Raw genomic sequence first — 20,889 nt, forward strand, 5'->3', positions numbered from 1 at the left:
GCGGCGCGGAGGGCGGGGGCGCGGCGGGCGGGGGCGCGGCGGGGGTGCGCGGCCATCCCCTCACAGACAATGGAGCTCCCCTCAGGGACCGCCGGCAGGCAGCGGGGCGGGCGGGCGGCGGCGGCGGCGCGGAGCCCGGCGGTGGCGCGGGGGGCCGGGGGGGGGCTATTTTAATTAACTTCGGAAAGTTTTGGCACAAGTTGCGGCTCTGGCCGGGCCGTGCCCGCGGCGGGGCGGGCGGCGGCCCCTGCCAGCCCCGGCGGCCCTCAGGGCGGCCCGCGCGCCGCCGCCTTCCCGCCTCCCCCTCACCTCAGGCCGGGCGTTCACCCCGCGTTCACCCCCCCGCCAATCTCCGTGGAAAATACCTGTTGATAATTACAAAATAAAAGATTTTTTTTTTCTCTCACCCGCCCCCCTAGATGCCGCCAAGAAAAAAAAAAAAAAAAAAGCCCTTTATTTCTTTTTTTTCAAACCACTAGTTCTCTCCGCTTGAAGGTGGAAGGTTAATGTGGATTGCAGCTTCTGAGGCACTAAAAAAAATATGGATCTCGTTGACAATTGGCACTTCTTCTGCTTGCAAGCAGCAGTAAAACTTCCCCACCAAAAATTTTTTTTAAATCAGGTTAAATGATGAAGCTTTCCAGCATGCGTCTGCCATCAGAACTCATCCTTTTCACTGCAAGATATTCAGGTTTGCTCTTTCTGTTAATTAATATGAAATGCACTCGAAAATTGTTCCAGATTTATCCCAACAAAACTGCCTGGGATCGGGACAATCTCTCTTTAGGTGCACAGCCTGAGACCCCACACATCTGACCCCCAGGTACATTTTACCAGCAGGCGCCCTGAGATCTGATACTTTTATTGTATGTGCTACTTAATGTCCATCCATGGCCTCATACTGCTCCTAATGGCAGGGCCAGCAAACACGGCGAGCCTGATCCTGCTTTTTGGAGATTGGGGCACATTCCTGGTCAGTGGCACTGACCCAGGCCCAGAGTGGCCGGGCCTGCAGAGGGAAGCAGGTAACATCTCCATCACAGAGACACGGAGCAATCAGATGATTTCCTCTGCATAAAGGAGAATTAAGGAAGAATTGGAAAAGAGGAGCAGCCTTTGAGCCCCCAGCTCATGCCCTGCTGACTGTGCCCTGCATGAAAGAAACAACTGAAAATTCTGACTGGTCCCAGATGAAACACCGTTGTATTTTATTTCCACACCAAATACTGGACTCCAGCGATCCTGGTGAATTCCAGACTGGCACTGACTGTCCTTACAACTGATCCATGCTCTGGTCTGTCAGAGAGGTGTCCTGAGAGCCCCAGGCTCAGAATTACACGCTCAGGGACAGTAGTTTCACACTGGTGCTTGTGATTACAACTGTGTAATTCTTCTTAGAGCCCTGAAAGGCTGCACTGGTAAACCCTCACGGTGTGAGTGAGAACTCTGCAAACCCAAAGCTCCATTCCAGATTTGTAAGTAACAGCCTTTCTGTTGAATCCTGGAATGGCAGCGAAGTCCTGCACACCACTCTGGGATTTTCCATCCTGTGGTTGTTTACAGTCACACCAAGTGAGAGCGGAATGGGAGCACTCCAAGCTTGCCATGCTTTTCACAGCTTTGCACCAACTCCACAAAACTGTGCTCAGAGCAACACTGTGAAGGACAAGATCCCCTGTGTTTTGCCTGGGTTTTATAAAGACAGCTTCAAAATATCCAATATTGCAAGAGGGATGCGGGAAAAGTCCTGTGAAGTTTGTTCTTCCTTCAGCACAAGGCACTGCGAGCTTTGGAGCAAGGTGTGGGGGCCAGGTTTGTTGAGATGCTCAGGCTTGTGGGGCAGCACTGTTTGTCCTGTGAGCAGGACCAGTGTCAGAGCTGGTATCTGATGTTTGCTCTGCAGTGTTCTGGGCACAGGCAGCAGTGGTGGCACAAGACACAAGACCCTGGCAAAGGACAAACTTGCTGCTTGGCCTCAGACTCTATTTAAGATGACTTTACTCGATTTTTTGGCACTCACTGCAGGGTAGGAAGTACCTGCAAGCTTTTCCCATCTGCCATGTGCTCTGAGGGTTCACTGCAGTTGTTCTGAGCCAGGTGTGGCCACAAGAACAAAACCACGATTGTGCTCAGGCCTGGGCTGGCTGCTCAGCAGGGTGACCACAGAGTGGAGCTCCCTCGGAGGGGCTGCTGTGGTTGCACCTTGTGTGATGTCCCGGGCTGGAGTTGTGCTCTGCACACCCAAACTGTGCCCCGAGCGTGGCAGCTCCAGCAGCTCCCAGGCTGTGTGCACAAGCTGCACTCCCTGCTCTGCAGCCTGAGGGCTCGGCCGTGCTCACTGCCAGCAAAAGCAGCTCTTCATCACCAAGTGGCCAAGTCACAGAGCAGGAAATGCAGCAGAGCCATTTTATCACACAGGTGACATTTGCAAGCCTTCTGCGCACTAAGATGTAACTTAAAAATAAAGGTGTGAACTGCTGTTTTCCAGCAAGGGAGGATGGACAGGAAGATGTGTCTGTCTCTTCAGTCACCACAAGAAGCACTGATGATGAATTTTCCATTTTCCAGGTACAGCTGCCTCTTCTGAGTTGTGTAATGTCTGCAACACTCACTCTGTCCCCTTCCCCTTTCTTCTCTTGGCATTTTCTCTGTTCCCTCTCCTGGTTTGACTTCCTCACCTCTGCTCCTCCCAAACCACTGGGAGTTCTGAGCAGCCAATGTTTCCACAGAGTTTGCGTGCAGCCCCTGCTTAGCCAGAGCTGTGACTGATTTGAGGGAGGTTTTCCCTTCCCAAAGCTCCGGGGTCGGTGCCATGGCCCTGGGCGAGGGTGTAAGGAATACAACATGCAAAGTGGGATGTTGGAAGGTGCTCTGCCACAGAGCCGGGGGCCTTGGGCCGTGCTGTGAAACAAACTCGTTTGTCCCCTTTTATCTGGAAACAAAGTGAAATAGTCAGCACAGAGCTGTGCTGTAACACCCATGGGGACCTGCAAATGAGGAGCACAAATCGCCTTGTTCCCTCTCACCTTGGGTTACATCCACAGTGAGAAGAATTAAAGATGGCACAGCAAGACCCTTTTTTTTCCCTGGCATGTCTTTGACGTGTGTAAAACATTAAATTTGCGCATTAATTTTAATGTAATTAATTGCTGTCAGGCTTAATGAATTGAGTGACTTGGGGGTATTCTAACTGTCCCTTACCCACCACAGAGCCCCATGTAGCAGCAAGGGGAAAGAAGTGGGAAGTTTGTTCCTTTTCCTAGAGGGAGTTTATATTCAAATGCTTATCCCTGCATTTCTGGTGATCCAGCATCTTATACAAATTAACCACAGATGCACCTTCAAGTTGCTCAGCACCAATTTAATGTTAGAGTCTCCAAACTGCTCTGGTGCTACAACTAACATCATCAAAGCCTCTGGTAGGCCTAGACTGAAAATTAAGCTTTTTAAGTCTTGGGTGAAGGCAAGGTTTAACCTCTGTGGAAAGCGCAAGTGGTAGAGGCAAGTGAGCGTCAGCTTTAACAAACAGCATTGTCAAAGGAGCTTTGCAGAGCTGAATACCTTTCTCACGGGGATTGTAATGAGCCAGCAGCTCCTGGTGCAGAACCTTTCCTTCCCCAGAACACCCAGCACGTCCCTGGGACCCTGGCACAGAGGGAAAATTGTGCATTTTGTGCTTTTTTGGCATCTATGTTGCTCTTTCTTATCGCTTTGCTACAGCTCCTTCCATTCCTTTCTCTGTTCCCCGCAACAGCTTCCTGCTGATGCTACAAAGTTTCCCTCGTGCTTTTTTTGTTCCCAAGGGAAAGCTGACAGCCCTTGGTGTCCTTCCTCTGTGATCTGCCTTTCCTGGCTGACATTTGCTGCCTACTGCCCCATCCTCCCCTGAATGAAAATACACGTTCCCCAGCTCCACCTTATTGCCTTCTCGCAGCTCAAAATCCCCCTGGCAGCTCTGGATTGCTCCTCTCCTGAGGAAAGAGCAGCAGCAGCCAGAGCCAGGCCCAGGAAATCCCTGCAACAATCCCAGGTGGATTCCTATTCCAGGTGGATTCCTATTCCGGACAGGCTTTCCCCCTTAAATCCTCCCTGACAAACTTCTTTCCCAGTCCAGCCCTGCTCCCCACTTGGAGATGGTTCCTCCCAGGGCCAGATGCCTCGTTATCCGGAGCGACTTTCCCTCGCAGCCTTGTTTTCCTGCCCCTCCTGGCTCCTTTGTGCGGCTGCCAAGCGCAGCGGCCCTGCCAGGCAGGCACAGCTGCTCCGCACGGCCGCGCTGCCGCCCGACCACCTCCGAGGGGACGCTCTGCCTCCGGGGCGCTGCACCCGCAGCAAGAAAAGCGAACAGCACCTGAAAAGCTGTCAAAAGGGGCTGGAAAGGTTGAAAATAAAGAGGCCTTGGTGGTGCTCTGGGTTTACCTCTGAGACAGTGTGAGTAGGGAGGCTGCGCTCCCCTGCTCTGGCTGCAGGAGCACGGAGGGGGAATGAGAAGTTTCCAAGCCCGCAGCCACAAAAGCACAGGCCTGGAATCTCTCTAATGAAAGTTTTCCTCTTTGCAGTTTGCCAGGCAAACAAGCACCAGGCAGCAATATCAAAACCAGCCCAGATTCCAATGAAAACCAGCAAAGAAATATTCAAGTAGAAATGGAACTGCTTCATTTTCCTTGGCAAATAAAACGGAGAGGAGAGGAGAGGAGAGGAGAGGAGAGGAGAGGAGAGGAGAGGAGAGGAGAGGAGAGGAGAGGAGAGGAGAGGAGAGGAGAGGAGAGGAGAGGAGAGGAGAGGAGAGGAGAGGAGAGGAGAGGAGAGGAGAGGAGAGGAGAGGAGAGGAGAGGAGAGGAGAGGAGAGGAGAGGAGAGGAGAGGAGAGGAGAGGAGAGGAGAGGAGAGGAGAGGAGAGCTCTCTCTGCTCTGCTGGGCACAGGCAGCCAGGCTGATGGTGGGGTTTGGGCCAAGGGGCTCCTCCTTCCTTGCAGGGATGGAATATCACTTTACACACATTACAGGGCTTCTCTGCATCATCTTTCCAGACAAACGAGTGCTCCACCCTGCCCGATTCCTGCAGTTTGCCTGGAAGGACTCTCCCTTCTCGCCCTGTGGGCTGGACTCCCGCTCCCCTCCCACTCCTGAGCCCTTGAAGGCTGTGCCAAGGAGTGAGCTGGCACTGCCGGGCTGGCCCTGCCCTGCCTCCTCCCCGCGCTGCTGCGGGCCCGGGGCAGGGAATACCCCACCCTTTGGCTGGGGCAGAGCAGGCTCTGAGAATTTTCTTTCATCCCAGCCCTGTCTGGGAAAGCTCCTGAACCTGCTCTGCGTCTGGGAGCGCAGGAATCCACAGCAGCCAAGCTGTGCTGGCTCGCCCGGAGGGATTCCTGGAGCAGGCCGGTGTCAAACACCCCTGTCCATGTGAAATAATCATCCACGTGGCACCCGTGAGAGCTGCAGATTCAAAGCACAGATTGAAGGGACACGCTGGGGTTCAGCCCCACAGAAAACCACCCGAGTGCAAAGCAAGGGTCCCCTGAGCAGTGTCAAATGCCTGAAACAAATAATCACAAACACCTCTATCCCTCAGAGCCTCTCTGTCGCACCAACTGAGCATCCCTAATTGCTTTGGGACTGGTCATTTGAGCAGAGGAAGTGGAGGAGAGAGTGAAAGCAAAGCCCAGGGCTGGAAAATGGAAATGACTGCAGGGAAAGGAATGTGGAGCTTCACATCAACCCAGAGTTGGTGGCGGGGAGAGAAGAGCAGGGTGAAGGGGGAAGGAGGAAGAGCAGGAGGTGAATCAGGGTGACAGGACAGCACAGTCTGAGCACTGTGTGTGGCACGGCGGCCCCTCGGTGCCTGTGGTGCCACACAGCCCTCGGCTGGCACTGCCGGGCATGGCACGTCCTTATCCTTCCCTCACCAGCCCACAGCCCAGACACGGCTTTGCCAGGATGAGTCTAACCCGTGTGCTGAGCTCCTGCCCCGGACACTGCTCAGAGCACAAGGGAGAGCCCTGAAATCCCTGGCCAAGTGAGAGATTCAGTGGTGTGAAGCCCGTGTGCCCAGCCCGGGGCAGAGCCTGGCAGTGCCAATCCCCTCTCCGGTGGAGGCACTGGGACAGGGTGATGCTAAACACAAAGGGTTTTTAGAGAGCCAAACGATCAAACTCTGCCTAAACATCCACCTGAAGAGCGACAGCAGCCTCCTGCCCTGGCACACTGCCTAAAAACCCCTTCTTCCCTCTGCAAAAGCAAGAAGGAGAGGCCCTTCTGGTGTCGCCCGGGTCTCTGGGAGGGGACAGGCTGTGGGTGCTCCCCACGGAGCCCGGGCCGGCCCCGGCAGACGCTGCAGCCTCTGCCCGCTGTCCCCGCGCTGGGTGTGCTCGGAGAGGAGGGACAAGCCCGGATGTGAAGGATTTACAGCCCTGGCGAGGTCGGGAATTGGAGCAGCGCGGAGCGAGGCCGAGCCCTGCCAGCGATCCAACACCGAGCCCGAGGCCCTGAGGGGCTGCGGGGGCCAGGCCAGGCCCGGCATCCTCTCCAGGAGCTCCCGGGCTGGGCTGGGCTTTTCCCCTGGCACAGGGGAAGGAGGAAACCAGGGCTGAGCAGCAAAGGGCCGGGGGGGTGAGAGTGGCTCAGCAGCCCGGGCTGGGGGCAGCAGAACTGGGGCCCTCACCAAAGCGGGCAGGAGATGGTGCCAGGAAGGTCCCGGTGCCAAGGGCCCCTGCACGGAGCAGCTCTGCCCTGTCCCAGAGCCCGGGATTTCCACAGAGAGGGAATTGTGCAGGCTCAGATCGTCACCGTTCCACTGCTCCACTGTTTGTGTTCCTTACCCAGGGGGGATTCAATCCCTTGCACCCTGGTTTATGACTTAACTCACTCTGACTGAGCTGACACAGAGCTCTGCTCATGCCCTGCAATTCCTTGTGCATTTAGCAGGCAAAGTTGGTTCTTCCACTTTATAAATGTGGGAGGAACTCACAAACCAGAGCTGGACTTCCAAAGGAAGAGGCTGTCAGCTCCTGCACTGCCTCGCTGGCATTTTTAAGGTGTATTATTTACATGCTGGAAAGGAGCCAACCAAAACCTCTCTTAAGAAATTTCTCCCTTACTTACAGAACAAAGTCTACTGCTTTGTGAAAATGAATAATTAAATTCTGAGGTTTGGGCATCTTCATTTATTGCTGAGATCTTGGCATCATCACTTTTCCATATTTGGGGAAAATGAGAATAAAAGTCAATGTTAAATGATGTACAAAACTAAGATTAGTCTGTTTACCCCAGACTAACTCTTTGGATAAAGGAAAACTATTTTCATACTTTGCATAAAATATGCATAAAATATAAAGTTGATACTTTCCAATCTTGATATATTTTTTATAAACCCTCCTCTCTTTTTTAAGCCAAACACAATTAGCACTTCAAGAATGTTGTGAGTCTGCTCTTAACTACCAATAAAACCAGTTTGATTTACCAGTGACATTAACCAGGTTAAGTGCCAGGATTCAAGTGGATGGAAAGAAAAGCTGTTTGGATCCCTAGAACATGACTTCTGCTGGTCTGAGGGATCCTAAAATGGTGTGGCAGTGAGTGTGCTCAATGGGTGTAGATGTGCTGCTGAAAGGCGTTCCAGCATCTCTGTGGGCAAGTTCCAGAACAGAAAATTAAAAGGGGAAAGAAAAAAAAATCCCAAAGTAGCAACCAGCTTAATTTATTGAACAATGTTTTTACCAAAAAAGAAAGAACTGAGTATGGAGTCCATCACGTTTCCGTTTGTCATCGGTATAAATCTTTTCAAACACTGCTGATGTTTTACTGCCAGGCACTCCAAGTCCTGCTGCTCTGGGGACATTTGGGACAACCCCAGGCTGCAGGATGGAGGCTTTCAGCTTGGCAAAGGTTCCCATCAGGGCAGGCAATAAAAACACCTCACACAACTCAGCTGAAATCCTACGTGGCTTTGGGATTCTGTCACCTTGGACCCTTAAAGGTGGAGACTGAACAAGCACTAATAGCAAAACCCAAAAAATCAGTGTATCCTTTGTGCAGAGCAGATTCCCAGAGTTACTGCAGGGTTGGGGCACAGGGAAGGTGCTGAGGCAGTGAACACCCACCTCCAATAAAACTCAATATGGCAATGACTGAAAAATAAATCAAATTACTTGGCAAATAAAAATGTGATTCTGTGACTGCAAGGAAGCTGGCATTTTCCTGGTTATCTTCTCCAAGACAGGAAGAAGAGACATAAATATATATGGCATCAGAAATGGCAGCAGAAATGCTTCTTTATCCTTCCCAGTACAAATTAAGTGTAGGAAAACTACTCCTCCACAAGGTCCCTGTCACTGCAGCGATGCCCTAAGCACAGCCAAGTTCAGAGGCACCAACCAAAGTCAGCTCTTACAAAATAAAATGGAACACACACTGGTTCAGGTATTGACACTGCAGGACATCACGTAAATGGGAACATACTTCTGTATTTTGCTTTAGCTGCCTGTTTTAAGTGCACCAAATGCTTCACTTTGAGCTTCCCCCAGACATCTCAGCATCCTTCACACACAGGGTGCCAGGTTCACAGAATCCTGGATATTGGCTCAGGACACAGCAGGCAAAAGATTTCTTCCACGAGTTTTGGCCTCAGCTTAACCCTGTCCAGTCCCTATTCTTGAATCTTAGCGGTGCCTCAAATCCCTTTCAATCAAAAATTATTTTGTCCAATAAAGAAACAGGGAAGCACATCACACCCAGGAATTTCTCTGCAGGTTTTTACATCTCTATTCAGCAGAAGCTTTTAGGGCAACCTGCCTGCAGCTGTTGTAAGTGGGGCTGAGAAACAGCACCTTGCAGCCTTTTCATCCCTGTTTTTCTCCTCAAGAAGATTCCCAGCCTGGGGCTGATGCTGCTCCCAGGGAAGGGCAGCCCCGAGGTTTCCCAGGTCCCGTCGGGCAGTGCTTGTGTCACTTTGTGTCACTTTGCTGGGCTGTGGCTGTGTCACTTTGTTGGGCCCTGCTTGTGTCACTTTGTCCCTGCTGCCAGCCCCGTCCCCCTGCAGGGACCCCAGCACCCCCTGAGCTCTCAGCACTCCCCGTTTAAAGCTCACGGTGACCACAGAAAGTGCCAGAAGGATTTTGTTGCTGTTTGCAGCTGCACACTTCTGGCCCTGGCTCAGATTTAGCAAATCACTGAATTCAGGAACAACTGCAGGGCCACAGTCCTGCCCTGCAGCTGGGGAAGGGCCAAACCCACAGGACAGCTGCTGGGAGCTCAAGGGATAACTGAGAGACAATTAATGGGATTTCTTATTCATCTCCAACCTCCATGGAAATAGATTATTTTTACCTGGCAATTAAAAACCTGCACTGTTTTTTTTCCCAAGGTAAGAAAGTTTCATTACGCTCATTTTGCATTTTAGACATGACAGGAAGCTCAGAGTTTTCCCAGGAAAATGCTACAATAGACACATTTTTCTGCTCTCAATCACTGCCATTCTAGAGCACTTTTAAGACAGCTCACACTTAATATGAAAGCAGTAATAGACTTTGATGTGTTAGAACTTAATTCTAGAACTCTGATTTTTGGAGCTCACTGAATGCACAGCTGGGGATACCAGTGAGTGGAAGAAAATAGAAATGTTTCTAGGATTAAAGCTCAAGTTCTGAAAGACTGAAGGAAACAATCTGCATGAAAACTCAAACATTTGTTTCTGTGATACAGCCACCAAGTGAACATGCATCACTGAAAGACATTGGGTCCATTTCTCTCAGGGGAATGCATTTTACACTAAAAATGTAGAATAAACCCACAGAGCATCAAAAGGATCATGGGAGACAGACAATGAAATTTTTGAATTAAAAAATATGACAACACATAACATCTACAATGTACACACACACCCTGGAAGGTTTATATATGCTCTATATATATTTCAAAGTACACACAAGCTGCCCATGTGGCAGGTTGAGAAAATAGGAATACATCTTGGGAAGGTCATGAAGGAAAAAACCACAGAGGAAAACGAGAGTTATTTACATTCAATAATTCAGTAGCCTTTAACACCTCTATATACAAACAGGCTCTATTTATGTACAGACTGCACTGGGAGCCGAGTGAAGTTATTCCAAACACAAAAGAAAAATACAAAACCCCTTGATAATTCACTTGAACAGCGTTTACAGGTTGCAGAGATTTCTCCATTTACAAAGAAAATACTACACATGGAACAGAGAACTTGCATCTTTGGGGAACTTGCAGTCCTTACAAGAGGAGTGTGTTCCCAATGAACCACACAGCCACTGGAAAATGTGGAATACTTGCAGTGCAAGGAGGCTTTGAGGGGGTTATAATTGCATTTATCATGCCAGACATATCTTAATTATGAAACTAGTTAACAAGTCATAATTGAGTTGCTGTCAAGGGACAGTTAGAGAAAAGAACCCAAAATTTGGGTTTTCAGTTCCCAAATCAACTCAAGTATGCACCTTCCCCTTCTGCAGCACAATTCCAAAATGCACACAGTCAGAAGTTGCTGCCATTTTACACATGGCATTGCCCCTGTTCCCAGAGCCCCCTGTCCTTTATAGGCTTTATGTCCATTTCAGATGTACAGAGCATTTTGTATTTCATTTTGTACAAAGCAGATCAATACCCCACAAGCAGGAAAACACAGAGACCACCCTTGCCTGGCCTGGTAATTAATTTATGATGTAATAATTGGTCTTTTTGTCCTCCCCAGGAAGATGTTTGTCTCACAGGCAGTGCTGCAAAGGGACACCAGTCACTGTTCTTGCCCCATCCAGGGCAATTTACATTCCCTTTCTCCCCAAGCTTTATCAGCAGCTCATGCAGGGAACAAATGCCAAAATCCACACCCCAAGCACCGAGTAGGAATTTTCAAGAGAGAAAATATTGCTGTGGCTTGAAAGCTGTTTTCTTTTTTTTTTTGATGTTAACTTTCAAGATGTTACAACAGTCCAGAGCCATGGCTGCAGCTGTGTTAGTGAGTGGATGGCAAAGCCAAGGCAGTGATGTTGCAAGGAGCAGGCAGAGGAGCAAGTAGAGGAATGGATTTCTGCAACAGGAACAGTTCTTATGGATCTTGGAAGTACTGTCAGCTTTTTTCCCCTCCAGGGGACACAAGTCCATGGAAGTTTAAAAGGTTGAAGCAAATAGTGCTGTTTGCTCATCAATACAGGGAATATCAGATTTGCTCATCCCAACAATCAAAGTGAACACACCAGGCTGAAAAGAGCACTTAGGAACCAAGTGTATTTAAATCATTATTTAAAAAAAATTTAAAAATCGCTAATTGTGAGTCTACCACTTTCAGAACTATTTTACTGAGGATCAAGACCTAAAATGTTATGTCACCATCTCAGATGGCAGAAGTTTCTCCAGCAAGTAACAATTAAGCAGCAGCCACACACAGCCTGTCGTTACTGGCAGTTTGGTTTGCTGTCTGCTGCAGTAGTAATCTGTCAACACACTCCTCAAAATCCCAGCCCTGCTCCTGGAATGGGTGCCAAATCCATCCCCTGGTGGGTACAGAACACAGAACAGCCTCCCCCACACCCTGTGCTGTGACAGTGCTCAGCTCCCCTCCCCTGCTCCCAGCACTGAAGATCCCCCAAAACCAAGCACCTGCATCCTAGGGATTTACAGAGGTGCAGCAGGACATGGAGGGCAGAGGAATTATTCCAGATCTGCAGTTCCAGTTATCCCAAGCAGGAGCAGGGGCTTCATCCTTCCTGACTACTTCAGGCTAAGGCAGAAGGAATTGGGCAAATTTCCTTCCCTGCCAGGTCTCCCTTCCCTCCTTCCCTTGGTGACCACACTGAGCTGCTGGCACTGGGAGCAATAAAGAGCCTCAGGAGCAATAATTCCATAAGGGATTTATGGAATAAATAAGGGATAATTCCTTAAGGGAACTCTCTTCTTCTGCCCCACTCTGACCCTTGAGTGGCTCACCGAGTGCTTCAGAGGTGCCACACCTGCAGCCATCCTGCTCTGGAACTGAGCTGAGCCTTCCTTAAGACACACAGGGAGCTTTAGACAGAGTTTGGCTCTTGCCTCATTAGCGAGTTCAGCCGAGAGGTTTGGGCTGCAAGACAGAAGCCTGGTTAGAGCAGGAACATGCCAAGTCCTGTCCAATTCCAATTGCACAGACTTGTTAGTTTTTTTGGAATATGGTGATTGCCTAAACAAGACTCCACTTCTTGTTAGTACAATAACTTTTATTTGACATCTACAAGATCATTATCTTGTAGTTTTTTGGACAGGTTTATACAATCTCAATTTTTCAATAGTGCAACCTGTGCAAGCAAGAAATGACAAACATTGTCCTTCACTTTCTTATAAACATCTACTATTATAGGCAAAACAAAACTTACCCATATTATAGATAAGTGACTATTCACATTTGTACATTACAATTTCTTTTAAACAGCTCCAGATAAACTCTACAATGTCTTACAACATATTAAACATAACAGAAACAGCACATACAGCGGAACCCTCAAGTGTTTCCCATTCTCTAATTTACAGCTCAAGTAAGGTTTCATCTTAAAAGTGACAAATTAAATTATGTTAATGAAGTAAAAAATATAAGATTGTATGCGAGATGGAAGTGAATTTGCACTTAAGTTTCCATAACCACCTCAGATTAAGGAAATGCTTCAATTTAAGGAAAACAGGCATCCAGCCATCTTTGCAGTACACATTAGGAATACCATTAATACATTAAAAATGAGCTAATTTTAATTTAAGATGTTTATCACAAAAAGAACATGTTGTAGACTCAAATATATAACTCCCAGGAGAGAACCAGAAAAAATGCAACACCTGGGTATAAACACTATAAAAATGCAATAACCAATGCTGTACAACTAAGATTGTGTTTCTCTCTGAATTCCTGTCTCGTGTGTTTATGCCGTCCATGCCCGTTTCCAAAGACATGCACTGTCAAACAGAAACTGGGAAGGAACCTGAATGCATGATGTGCAACCTCTAGGTTTCATGCTTTTATAAACTCAAATTGAAGAGAAAAACCCAATATATATTTTCTATATATATACTCAATACATGCATTCGAGATCTCCCACAGCAATGGCATCGATGCACTGCGTTAAACCCTGAGCACTGTATGACAAGATAAAAATAAAGCCTGCTTGGGGATTTTCAAGCATTTTCAAACAAAGTGTGGTTTGTAGCTTAAAAGGCCAAAAGTAAAAGCAAACAGGAAGCACTACAGAGAGCATAAGGAAAGACAGATGCACCACCATAAACAACTGCTGGCTTTCAGTTCTACCAACCTTTTTAGATCTCTTTATTCCCAAAGTATTTGAGACACAACTGAACTGAAAAAGTTATATTTCTTTGGAATCTGTCCCTGATTTTTATGCAAGTGATATGCTTTTACAGCCTTTTCCTCAAACACCAAAGTCAACACCTGTAGCTTGTCCTCTCATGCGTTGTTGAGGTTGGTGATGCTCTGGGGGTGGTGCTGCTGCCAGATCTGCTGCTGCTGCACTGCCAGCTGCTGCGACTGGTCGGACGTCGACAGGAGGTTCACGAGGGGCGACACACAATTTGCAGGAATGATCAAACCTGAGAACAGCAACACATCAATGGTTTCATAAAAACACCATCAGTTGTGTTCACTAAGAGCTCAGGCTGATGATTGCACCCTTTAATTTATGCAACATTCAATAATGACTGTTCTGATGTCAAGTCTGATCAGCACAGCCACGAGTCCTGCTCCTCAGTCCTTCACATCCTTTAGGCTGTGAAGCAAGAGAAAAGTTCTCATTTTGCCTGACAACAAAATTTATTCTCATGTTACCTGCTGTCATGAGAAGTCAGCTATTTTTGCTTTTCTAGTCTCACAGAAGTTACATCATCATGAAAGTTTAAGCATGGAAAAACCCACTTCCAACATCCTAGAAAACTGGTACTAGAGGAGGAGCTGCCATGATATTGGCACATCCACAGGAAGTCCACATTCAACAAAACATTTGGAGAGTCTGGTTTCTGAGGGCTTCACTATGAGGTTTAGTGAAGAGATAACCATCTTGAAGTCATTCTACACACTTTCAGTAGCTCAAAAACCACGAAAATAATTATTTCAAAGGCCTACTGTTAATTGCCAAAAGTGGGGGAAAAAGTGGAGCCATTATGATGTTAGAGAACCTTGGCTGGAGCAGGCTGTGTATGATGTTTTTGCTGCAGTAAATCCAAAGAACTGAGATTAAGTGCTCAAAGCCTGGCTGAAAATGCAACCTGCCTTCATTAACCTCCTCAATATATTGTATTGTAGATTTCTACAGCTGCACTTCTGCCCCTCCACAGTAGACAAACCTGCTCTCTTTTAAACACCTTTACCCAAACTCAGCCACGTGGCTGCCAGCACAGAGGCACTGAGCGGTCAGGGCCAGCCCTGCTCCAAGGGGCAGCAGAGCAGCAGCAGAGGAGCAGCCCAGCACCCACCTACGATCCTCTGCCCATCCTCTGTCCTCAGGCGCACGATCTGCATTTTGACGTTGGTGCCGCTGACCGAGGCCAGCACTCCTTCCACCTTCGTCCACACGCTCAGCACGGAGCCACACAGCACGTAGTAGGTTCTGCAGCGCAGCCCCACCTCACACACCAGCCCCAGGCCTGCCTTCTTGCAGTTCCCTCTCCTGCAGGATGAGAGAAAAGCTTTCAGAACCGTTCTGCAAACTAAAGTATCTCATTTCATTAAAAATGACACCTGTGGTTATTTAACGTGCATTCAGAGCTGAGCACCCACACTAAGGGAAAGACACTTTGAGAACAGGTAATGGTAAAGCTTTGGGAAGGGTTGGCCTAGTTAAGCACCATCTACAAAATGCACAGACAGAGCTTTGGGTCAAAGATACCATCACTGAGGTCACCTGAGAGCTGGAGTGCGTTACACGACACTGGTATCTGATCAGGGTACTTCAGAAGCTCCAATATTAATCTGAAACTTCTACCAGTTATGCAGCTCCTCAGGAATTCAGCCACACAGGAGGCAGCAGAGGAGGAACAGCTGTTTCTGACATCCAGCTCATCTCTAAACATTCTCCCAATAACATCTGAACTATCAGACTACAGTAACAGAACAGATGAAGACACTTCAAGCACAAGCTACTCCTGAGTCACTCTGAGTGTAATTTACACATTAACACTCATCTCATGTACTGGGACTTCAGGGCAAGTGCAAAGCTCAGTGTTTTCTCACAAGTTGGGTCATTTGATTGGACATGTGGCAACTTCCCTTACACAAGAAACACAAGGCTTTACAGGAGGGACAGAAGCAGTGCTAAACCAGCCCAAAGTGGAATAGCAGAAGTTAAAGCACAAACACTGACCAGTAGGCGTGGGTGCAGGTGTCCGCAGAGGAGTTGTACTGCTCCAGCCAGTGTGGCAGAGCATCCTCAGAAGGTACCTGCAAGAGTCATCCAAAGTGGGAATGAAGCAAAACACATCAAAACTTACACAGAATAAAAATAATTTGGTTGTTATCATGAGAAAGGAGGGAGCACCAGCCTCAGGATGGTGTACAGAGATACAGAATCCTACATTATAAATAATTTCAAATTATCCATCCCAAAGGATGAGCAGAACCTCAGAGCTTTTTCAATAACCCATCTCATGTGAGTTTCCTTAAGTTACTGCAAATTCAACACCTCCTAGACTCTAAGGAACCTCTTTTTATTACCACACCACAGATAATTTATATTCAGAAAGAAATTCAGAAATGGATACAGGAATGCCAAAATCATATAGATCTGCTTTAAAAGACTCAAAAGCTCTGCTTTGGAGAAAGAAGCCTTCTTTTTGACTTGTCAAAATTATACATAAATACAAAAAAATAAAGTCCTTATAATTATTTTCAAACTTCTCTAAGTTAAACAAGCATAACTTTAATGGTTACCTTCTTATATTTCTTTTTCAGGTCTGCACATGTTTCTAGTTTGAGTTGTTTCCCAGTATTTGGTCTGTATATCAAAAAAAGCTTCTTTTTAGGATTCACTTCTTTTACTAGAATTGCTGTTTTCTTGTTATTTCTTATCTGGAAAAAAAAGACAAACCAAAAACTTCCCAAATTAACAGATGATGAAATTATCTGCTTAAGTGATTCCATATTGTGTTCTTTACAGAGTAATAAGCGTGTAATAGTACAACCAAGGACTAAGACACCTCTAGAACACAGTAATCCACATGAACCTCTCAGTGAAACCACAATTTCCTGGTGGAGGTTTAAATAAAAGCTATTAATTTGGACTCATTCCTATCAGGAAATATCCTGAGGATATAAAAGGAAGAATTTAATACTCAGTGTTATAAAAACCTTAAAATTAAAATTAGTGTAAGACTCAATGTATTTTGCAGACTTGAACAAATAAGTTTTTCAGTTTAGCCCCCAAAACCTCTGAACATAATCCAAGAGACAGAAGAATCTCACCTGTAGTGATAAATAAAATCCATCATCTGGACCTGTTTGTTCTGCCCAGATCTTTGTTGCTTCATCCCAAGACATTCCTCTCTCCACACTGATCTGCAAGAGAGCGGTGCAGGGGTATTGGAGTGGGAACAACTTTAAAATAGTTTCACAGGTGGGGACTCAACACATTGTAAAAACCTCTTGGCAAATGTTCTTAGTTCCTACAGAGATAAAGGATTAACTTACTGTGTACAGCTCTACATGTCCAGAGGTAGAATATCCAGGAGTTAAAAACTTCTTAACATCTGCCTTCCTCACCTTCTCATCCCCAGAGCCCAAATCTGAAAAGGAAAGCAGAGTTTTACCCTGTTGCTCTGTTCTCACTGAAGTTCAAGAGCACTGTGAAATGATTTACTCACCTAAGATGCCCATGTCATATCTTCCATTCTTTTTAGCATTCTGAATAACTGCATTTAACGTGTCAGAGAAGTACTGGAACAGAGCATTCTGCTGATGGACTTCCATGCCAAGAATTCGATTCAGAAATTTCCCTATATTGTTGTAATCTTAAAAAAGAGTAAGAAATACATGTATTAGGGCAAAGATTAGCTTTGATAACCACAAGCCCTCAATCAGTATTCAAAGCCTTACAAACACTATTTAAATACACTCTTTCAGAAATGCAGAAAACATTAGGTTTATCTAAAAAGTGACCTTTTTTGAAGGTTACAAGTTCAGTTCTGCTGCTGGGAACCCACTGTTGTGACACAAGATGTTCCCAGGGACATTCTACAGATACACTGAACACCCAAGTACCTTTATCAAGGGTCAGAATTCCAGATCTGTCCTCCACATTTATCAAGCCTACACCAATCAATCCTTGACGAACGTCTAGGAAAGAGAAAGAAGTTCAATCATTGCTGCTTTGCCATCTAAAAATAACCCAGTGAAGCAACAGCTTGTTGAGCCATAGGATCCAATTCCAAAGCCTCTGACACCCCTCACTTCCCATCACTGCAGTTTCTACCTAACACATCAATAACCAAGACACAGCTTTGCCTTCTGCCCCTGCAGGAAGCCCAGGCAGGGGAAAGCACCAATGGCACCATGCATGAGAACAGTTCCAGCAGGCAATGGGAAAATAAAGATAAAAATCTGTTTGTAATACACTGGCCAGGCAGATACAGAACATTCCTCACACTGAGAGTTCACAGATCTGGTTTCAAGTGTGAACTTCAACATTCAAGCAACGTGCACAGACTCTCACTGGGCGTTTACTCCCATCTGTCTCAGCTGATGATTTGAAATTGTAACAATTTTACAGCTCTAGCAGTATTTCCATTTTCTGTGTACTGGAGAAAGACCAAAAGGTAGCTGTCACAGCCTTACCTTTGAAGAAGTCTCCAGGAAAATCAGGAGGAGGTGAGACCATTGGGGAGTCCAAGTTCACAATGGATTTCATAACAATCTCCAGAGCATTTCTGCCATACTGTGTAAAAAAAAGTTGTTCTGTCAATGCCATCCAGTGTTTGTGCCACAGCTCCAGGCACACATGGTTTAACAGGTATTTATAATTCACAATTAAAAGCTTTTCTGTGCAATAGTGAAGGGAATTGTTTATCACCTTTATGTAGTGCAGTTTATAACTGAAAACAGCCCAGTCTTAATTTTTAATTAGAACTGCCAAATTAATCTTTCATTGTGGCTTAAAGGACACACACCATTTACTTAAGACTGATTGTTTGCAAGAGCAGAAAAGTGATTTACACACGTGTGTTCCACATGGCTTCACAAACACAATCATGGGTTACAGAAAGAGGCCTTCCATCAGCAAGGGATGGAGTTAAAGATAAGGGATGGAGATGAACCTTCCTCAACAGCTCATCTGTGGAATAAACACCACAGCATGAGTGCCCCAACAGAAACAGAATTGTCACCTTGTTGTCAAAATTGAATCTGCTGAGGTCTCGAGTTTCTGTGGCCCGTCTGTCCCCGTGGGTCAGGGCTCCCTGTCAAGACACATCATTGTCATTAAATATAAAACTTATAAAAAAAAGAAATCCAAGTTGCATTTTCTCAAAGGAAGGATCAGACCTCTTGAAACATCTTACCAAACTCTCCAGTCTTTTTGCAACTATAGATGCAAATCTTTGCTCTCCTGCCAGTTCAGAAATGAGGAACACATACTCTGGAGCAGTCACTTGGTTGGATCTATGAGTTCTTCCTGAATAATTAAGCAGAAGCATGTAAATTAGATATGTTCAGTGAAATAGAATTTTTTAATAAAATGTGAACAGTGAAGAGCAAGGAAAAAAGGCAGAACTTAATCATGCTTAAAAATTAGTTTCTGCTATAATACAGCAAACAAAAGTACCACAGAGATACTCTAAAAATTGTAGCAACTTCTATAAAGACACTTTATATGTGAATGAAACCCCAAAGCTGCAGCCTAGGCTTGTTTGTGAGGTTTCTTTCAAAGCTTTCAAGACCATTAGCAATGACCACAGACAAAGCTGACTCTGTTCATGGTACAAGAGACTGGAGGGGTCCTTAGGAGGATGCCTGCTCCATCACTCCCCATGTTAGCAGTAAGTTCAGTTATCATTCCTGACTCTGGCTCAGGACAGTGAGTGCTTTACCAAACTGCTGGATTGCTCTGTCGGCGCTCCACGGCAGCTCCAGGGTCATGTGCACCCTCCGCCTCTGGTTCTTGGCCCTGCGGTCTGCTTGCAGTGAGATACCAGAGCTGGCAGCCTCTGAGATGATGGCAATGTTCTGTGACGGAGAAAAGAGCTCTTAGATAGCAATAAATCCAAGATCAAGCTTCAGTTTCCAAAAAAAAAAAAAAAAAGTATTGAAGTATTGTTTTACAACTATTACCAAACATGGGTCTGCAGTGATTTCAGTGTTACTCACAAGGCAGAGGGAGGGCAGCAAAGGTGTGGCTTTCTGTATCAGAGTTAGAAATGCTAATGAACTTTTCAGAGTGAAAGGAGGGGGTTTTGCTTTACTTTTCAACAACTCCTCTCTGTGCAAACAAAGACTTGCCATGCCAGAGGGCAGGTCTCCCTGACACTGGCCTGTACTCTGGAGGAAAAGGGGAGGGACACAGGCTGGCTCCAGTATCAAACACCAGAAAAGACAAAATGTTGCTGCTAAGGCTGTACAGGGAAGAGGATCCAGCCATTCCAGTGCCTGAATGCATTTGCCTTGAAAGAATGTAAATGTTTGGACTGTGCACAAATCACTTACAAGAACCAGAGTTTTTACCCTCAAGTGTCACAAGGGACCACACAAGTTCCATGCACAGTGACATTTACTCCATTTGCCCTCTTGTGGCAGCACAGCCCAAGTGAAGCACTGGGAAAGGCTTTCTCCCCCCACTTTTATCAGACACAATTCTACCATTATTCAGGTCAGGATTTTCTTTCAGGGTGCAACATTAAGGGCAGAAGTCACCACTCCTCCCAGTGTGACTTCTCAATCCTTGTTAGGGTTAACAGGCCCCACTTTTTCCCTTCACCACTCACTTTTTCATACAGCGGTCTTCCCCACTTCCCAATTTAATTATTTCCTCTTGGAAGGGGAAGTGCACAGTGACCCAGATCAACAAATCAAAAAAAAAAAAGATATGAATCACAAATCTGCCTTGTAAACACATTGTTTTACAAAACCAGCTGAAGGTGCCAGCTATCAGTTTGGCACATGGGGCCTCAGAGGTCACCCAATCTACAGCCTGACCTTTAAACACACGTATCTGAAAAACAAACCAGCAAAGTGCTGCTTAACTGGTACTTACACTACCTGCCACTCACTGGTGAACAGCTTAGAGTTACTATGGCATCTGGCACATCTGTCTACAGTCTCTCTGTCAAGGATTACCTTATCTCCATCCATGAACCTCTGCTTCTCTGTGATGTTCAGGATTTCCACGGGCACATCCAGCTCAGACCGTGACTCGTAGGAGATGCTGCCGTCGTCGTTGCTCACCACTCTGCCTTTGCGGCCCGTCATCTTCCGAGGGAGGGAGCACAGCCTCAGGGGCAACGCCAAAACCACCCAGCACCAACAGCTCCAAGCAGCATTATTCATCCATGTACCCACGTTAAAATGCTCAGTAATTTACTCTGAGTGCAAAACTGCATTATCTGCTATGTGGAATATGACAGAGCAAATCTAGGTAGGAATGATGTTCTATTATGCCACTGTTCATAAGGGATTTACCAGCAGCACTAAAAAGAGCTAAACAGGCAGCTCAGGCTGCTACTGATTTTAACAGGGTCTTTTAAATCACACTGATGCTGCTACTTGATAAAAACAGGTAGCTTAAAGACATTTTTCTGAAGTTCTTGAGAGGTTAATTAATCAGGCTTTTCATCAACACAAAGGTTCTTGACCTCCACTGCCTTGGAGGATGAGCTAAAGCTCCTCTGTTTAATACACACCAGCAGCAAATTGACT

At 46.5% G+C, this 20,889-nt stretch overlaps 1 protein-coding gene across 2 annotated transcripts in view; it reads right to left on the minus strand.

Annotated features, from left to right (window-relative positions):
- Positions 1 to 9,881: 9,881 nt before the first annotated feature.
- SBNO1 (strawberry notch homolog 1) overlaps positions 9,882 to 20,889 on the minus strand; it is a 30,982-nt gene continuing 19,974 nt past the window's right edge. For both annotated transcript variants that reach the window (XM_063173153.1, XM_063173154.1), the window contains exons 20-32: positions 20,311 to 20,442; positions 19,068 to 19,203; positions 18,540 to 18,652; positions 18,366 to 18,437; positions 17,818 to 17,917; positions 17,245 to 17,319; positions 16,848 to 16,994; positions 16,675 to 16,769; positions 16,450 to 16,542; positions 15,919 to 16,056; positions 15,353 to 15,429; positions 14,466 to 14,659; positions 9,882 to 13,586 (exon numbers count right to left, since the gene is read on the minus strand). In XM_063173153.1, coding sequence (XP_063029223.1) covers positions 13,444 to 13,586; positions 14,466 to 14,659; positions 15,353 to 15,429; positions 15,919 to 16,056; positions 16,450 to 16,542; positions 16,675 to 16,769; positions 16,848 to 16,994; positions 17,245 to 17,319; positions 17,818 to 17,917; positions 18,366 to 18,437; positions 18,540 to 18,652; positions 19,068 to 19,203; positions 20,311 to 20,442 — 1,515 coding nt within the window. In that variant the 3' untranslated portion in view covers positions 9,882 to 13,443. The remainder of the gene's footprint in view (positions 13,587 to 14,465; positions 14,660 to 15,352; positions 15,430 to 15,918; positions 16,057 to 16,449; positions 16,543 to 16,674; positions 16,770 to 16,847; positions 16,995 to 17,244; positions 17,320 to 17,817; positions 17,918 to 18,365; positions 18,438 to 18,539; positions 18,653 to 19,067; positions 19,204 to 20,310; positions 20,443 to 20,889) is intronic.

The sequence above is a fragment of the Melospiza melodia genome, chromosome 20, assembly GCF_035770615.1.
Source record: "Melospiza melodia melodia isolate bMelMel2 chromosome 20, bMelMel2.pri, whole genome shotgun sequence".
Classification (NCBI taxonomy): Eukaryota; Metazoa; Chordata; class Aves; order Passeriformes; family Passerellidae; genus Melospiza; species Melospiza melodia.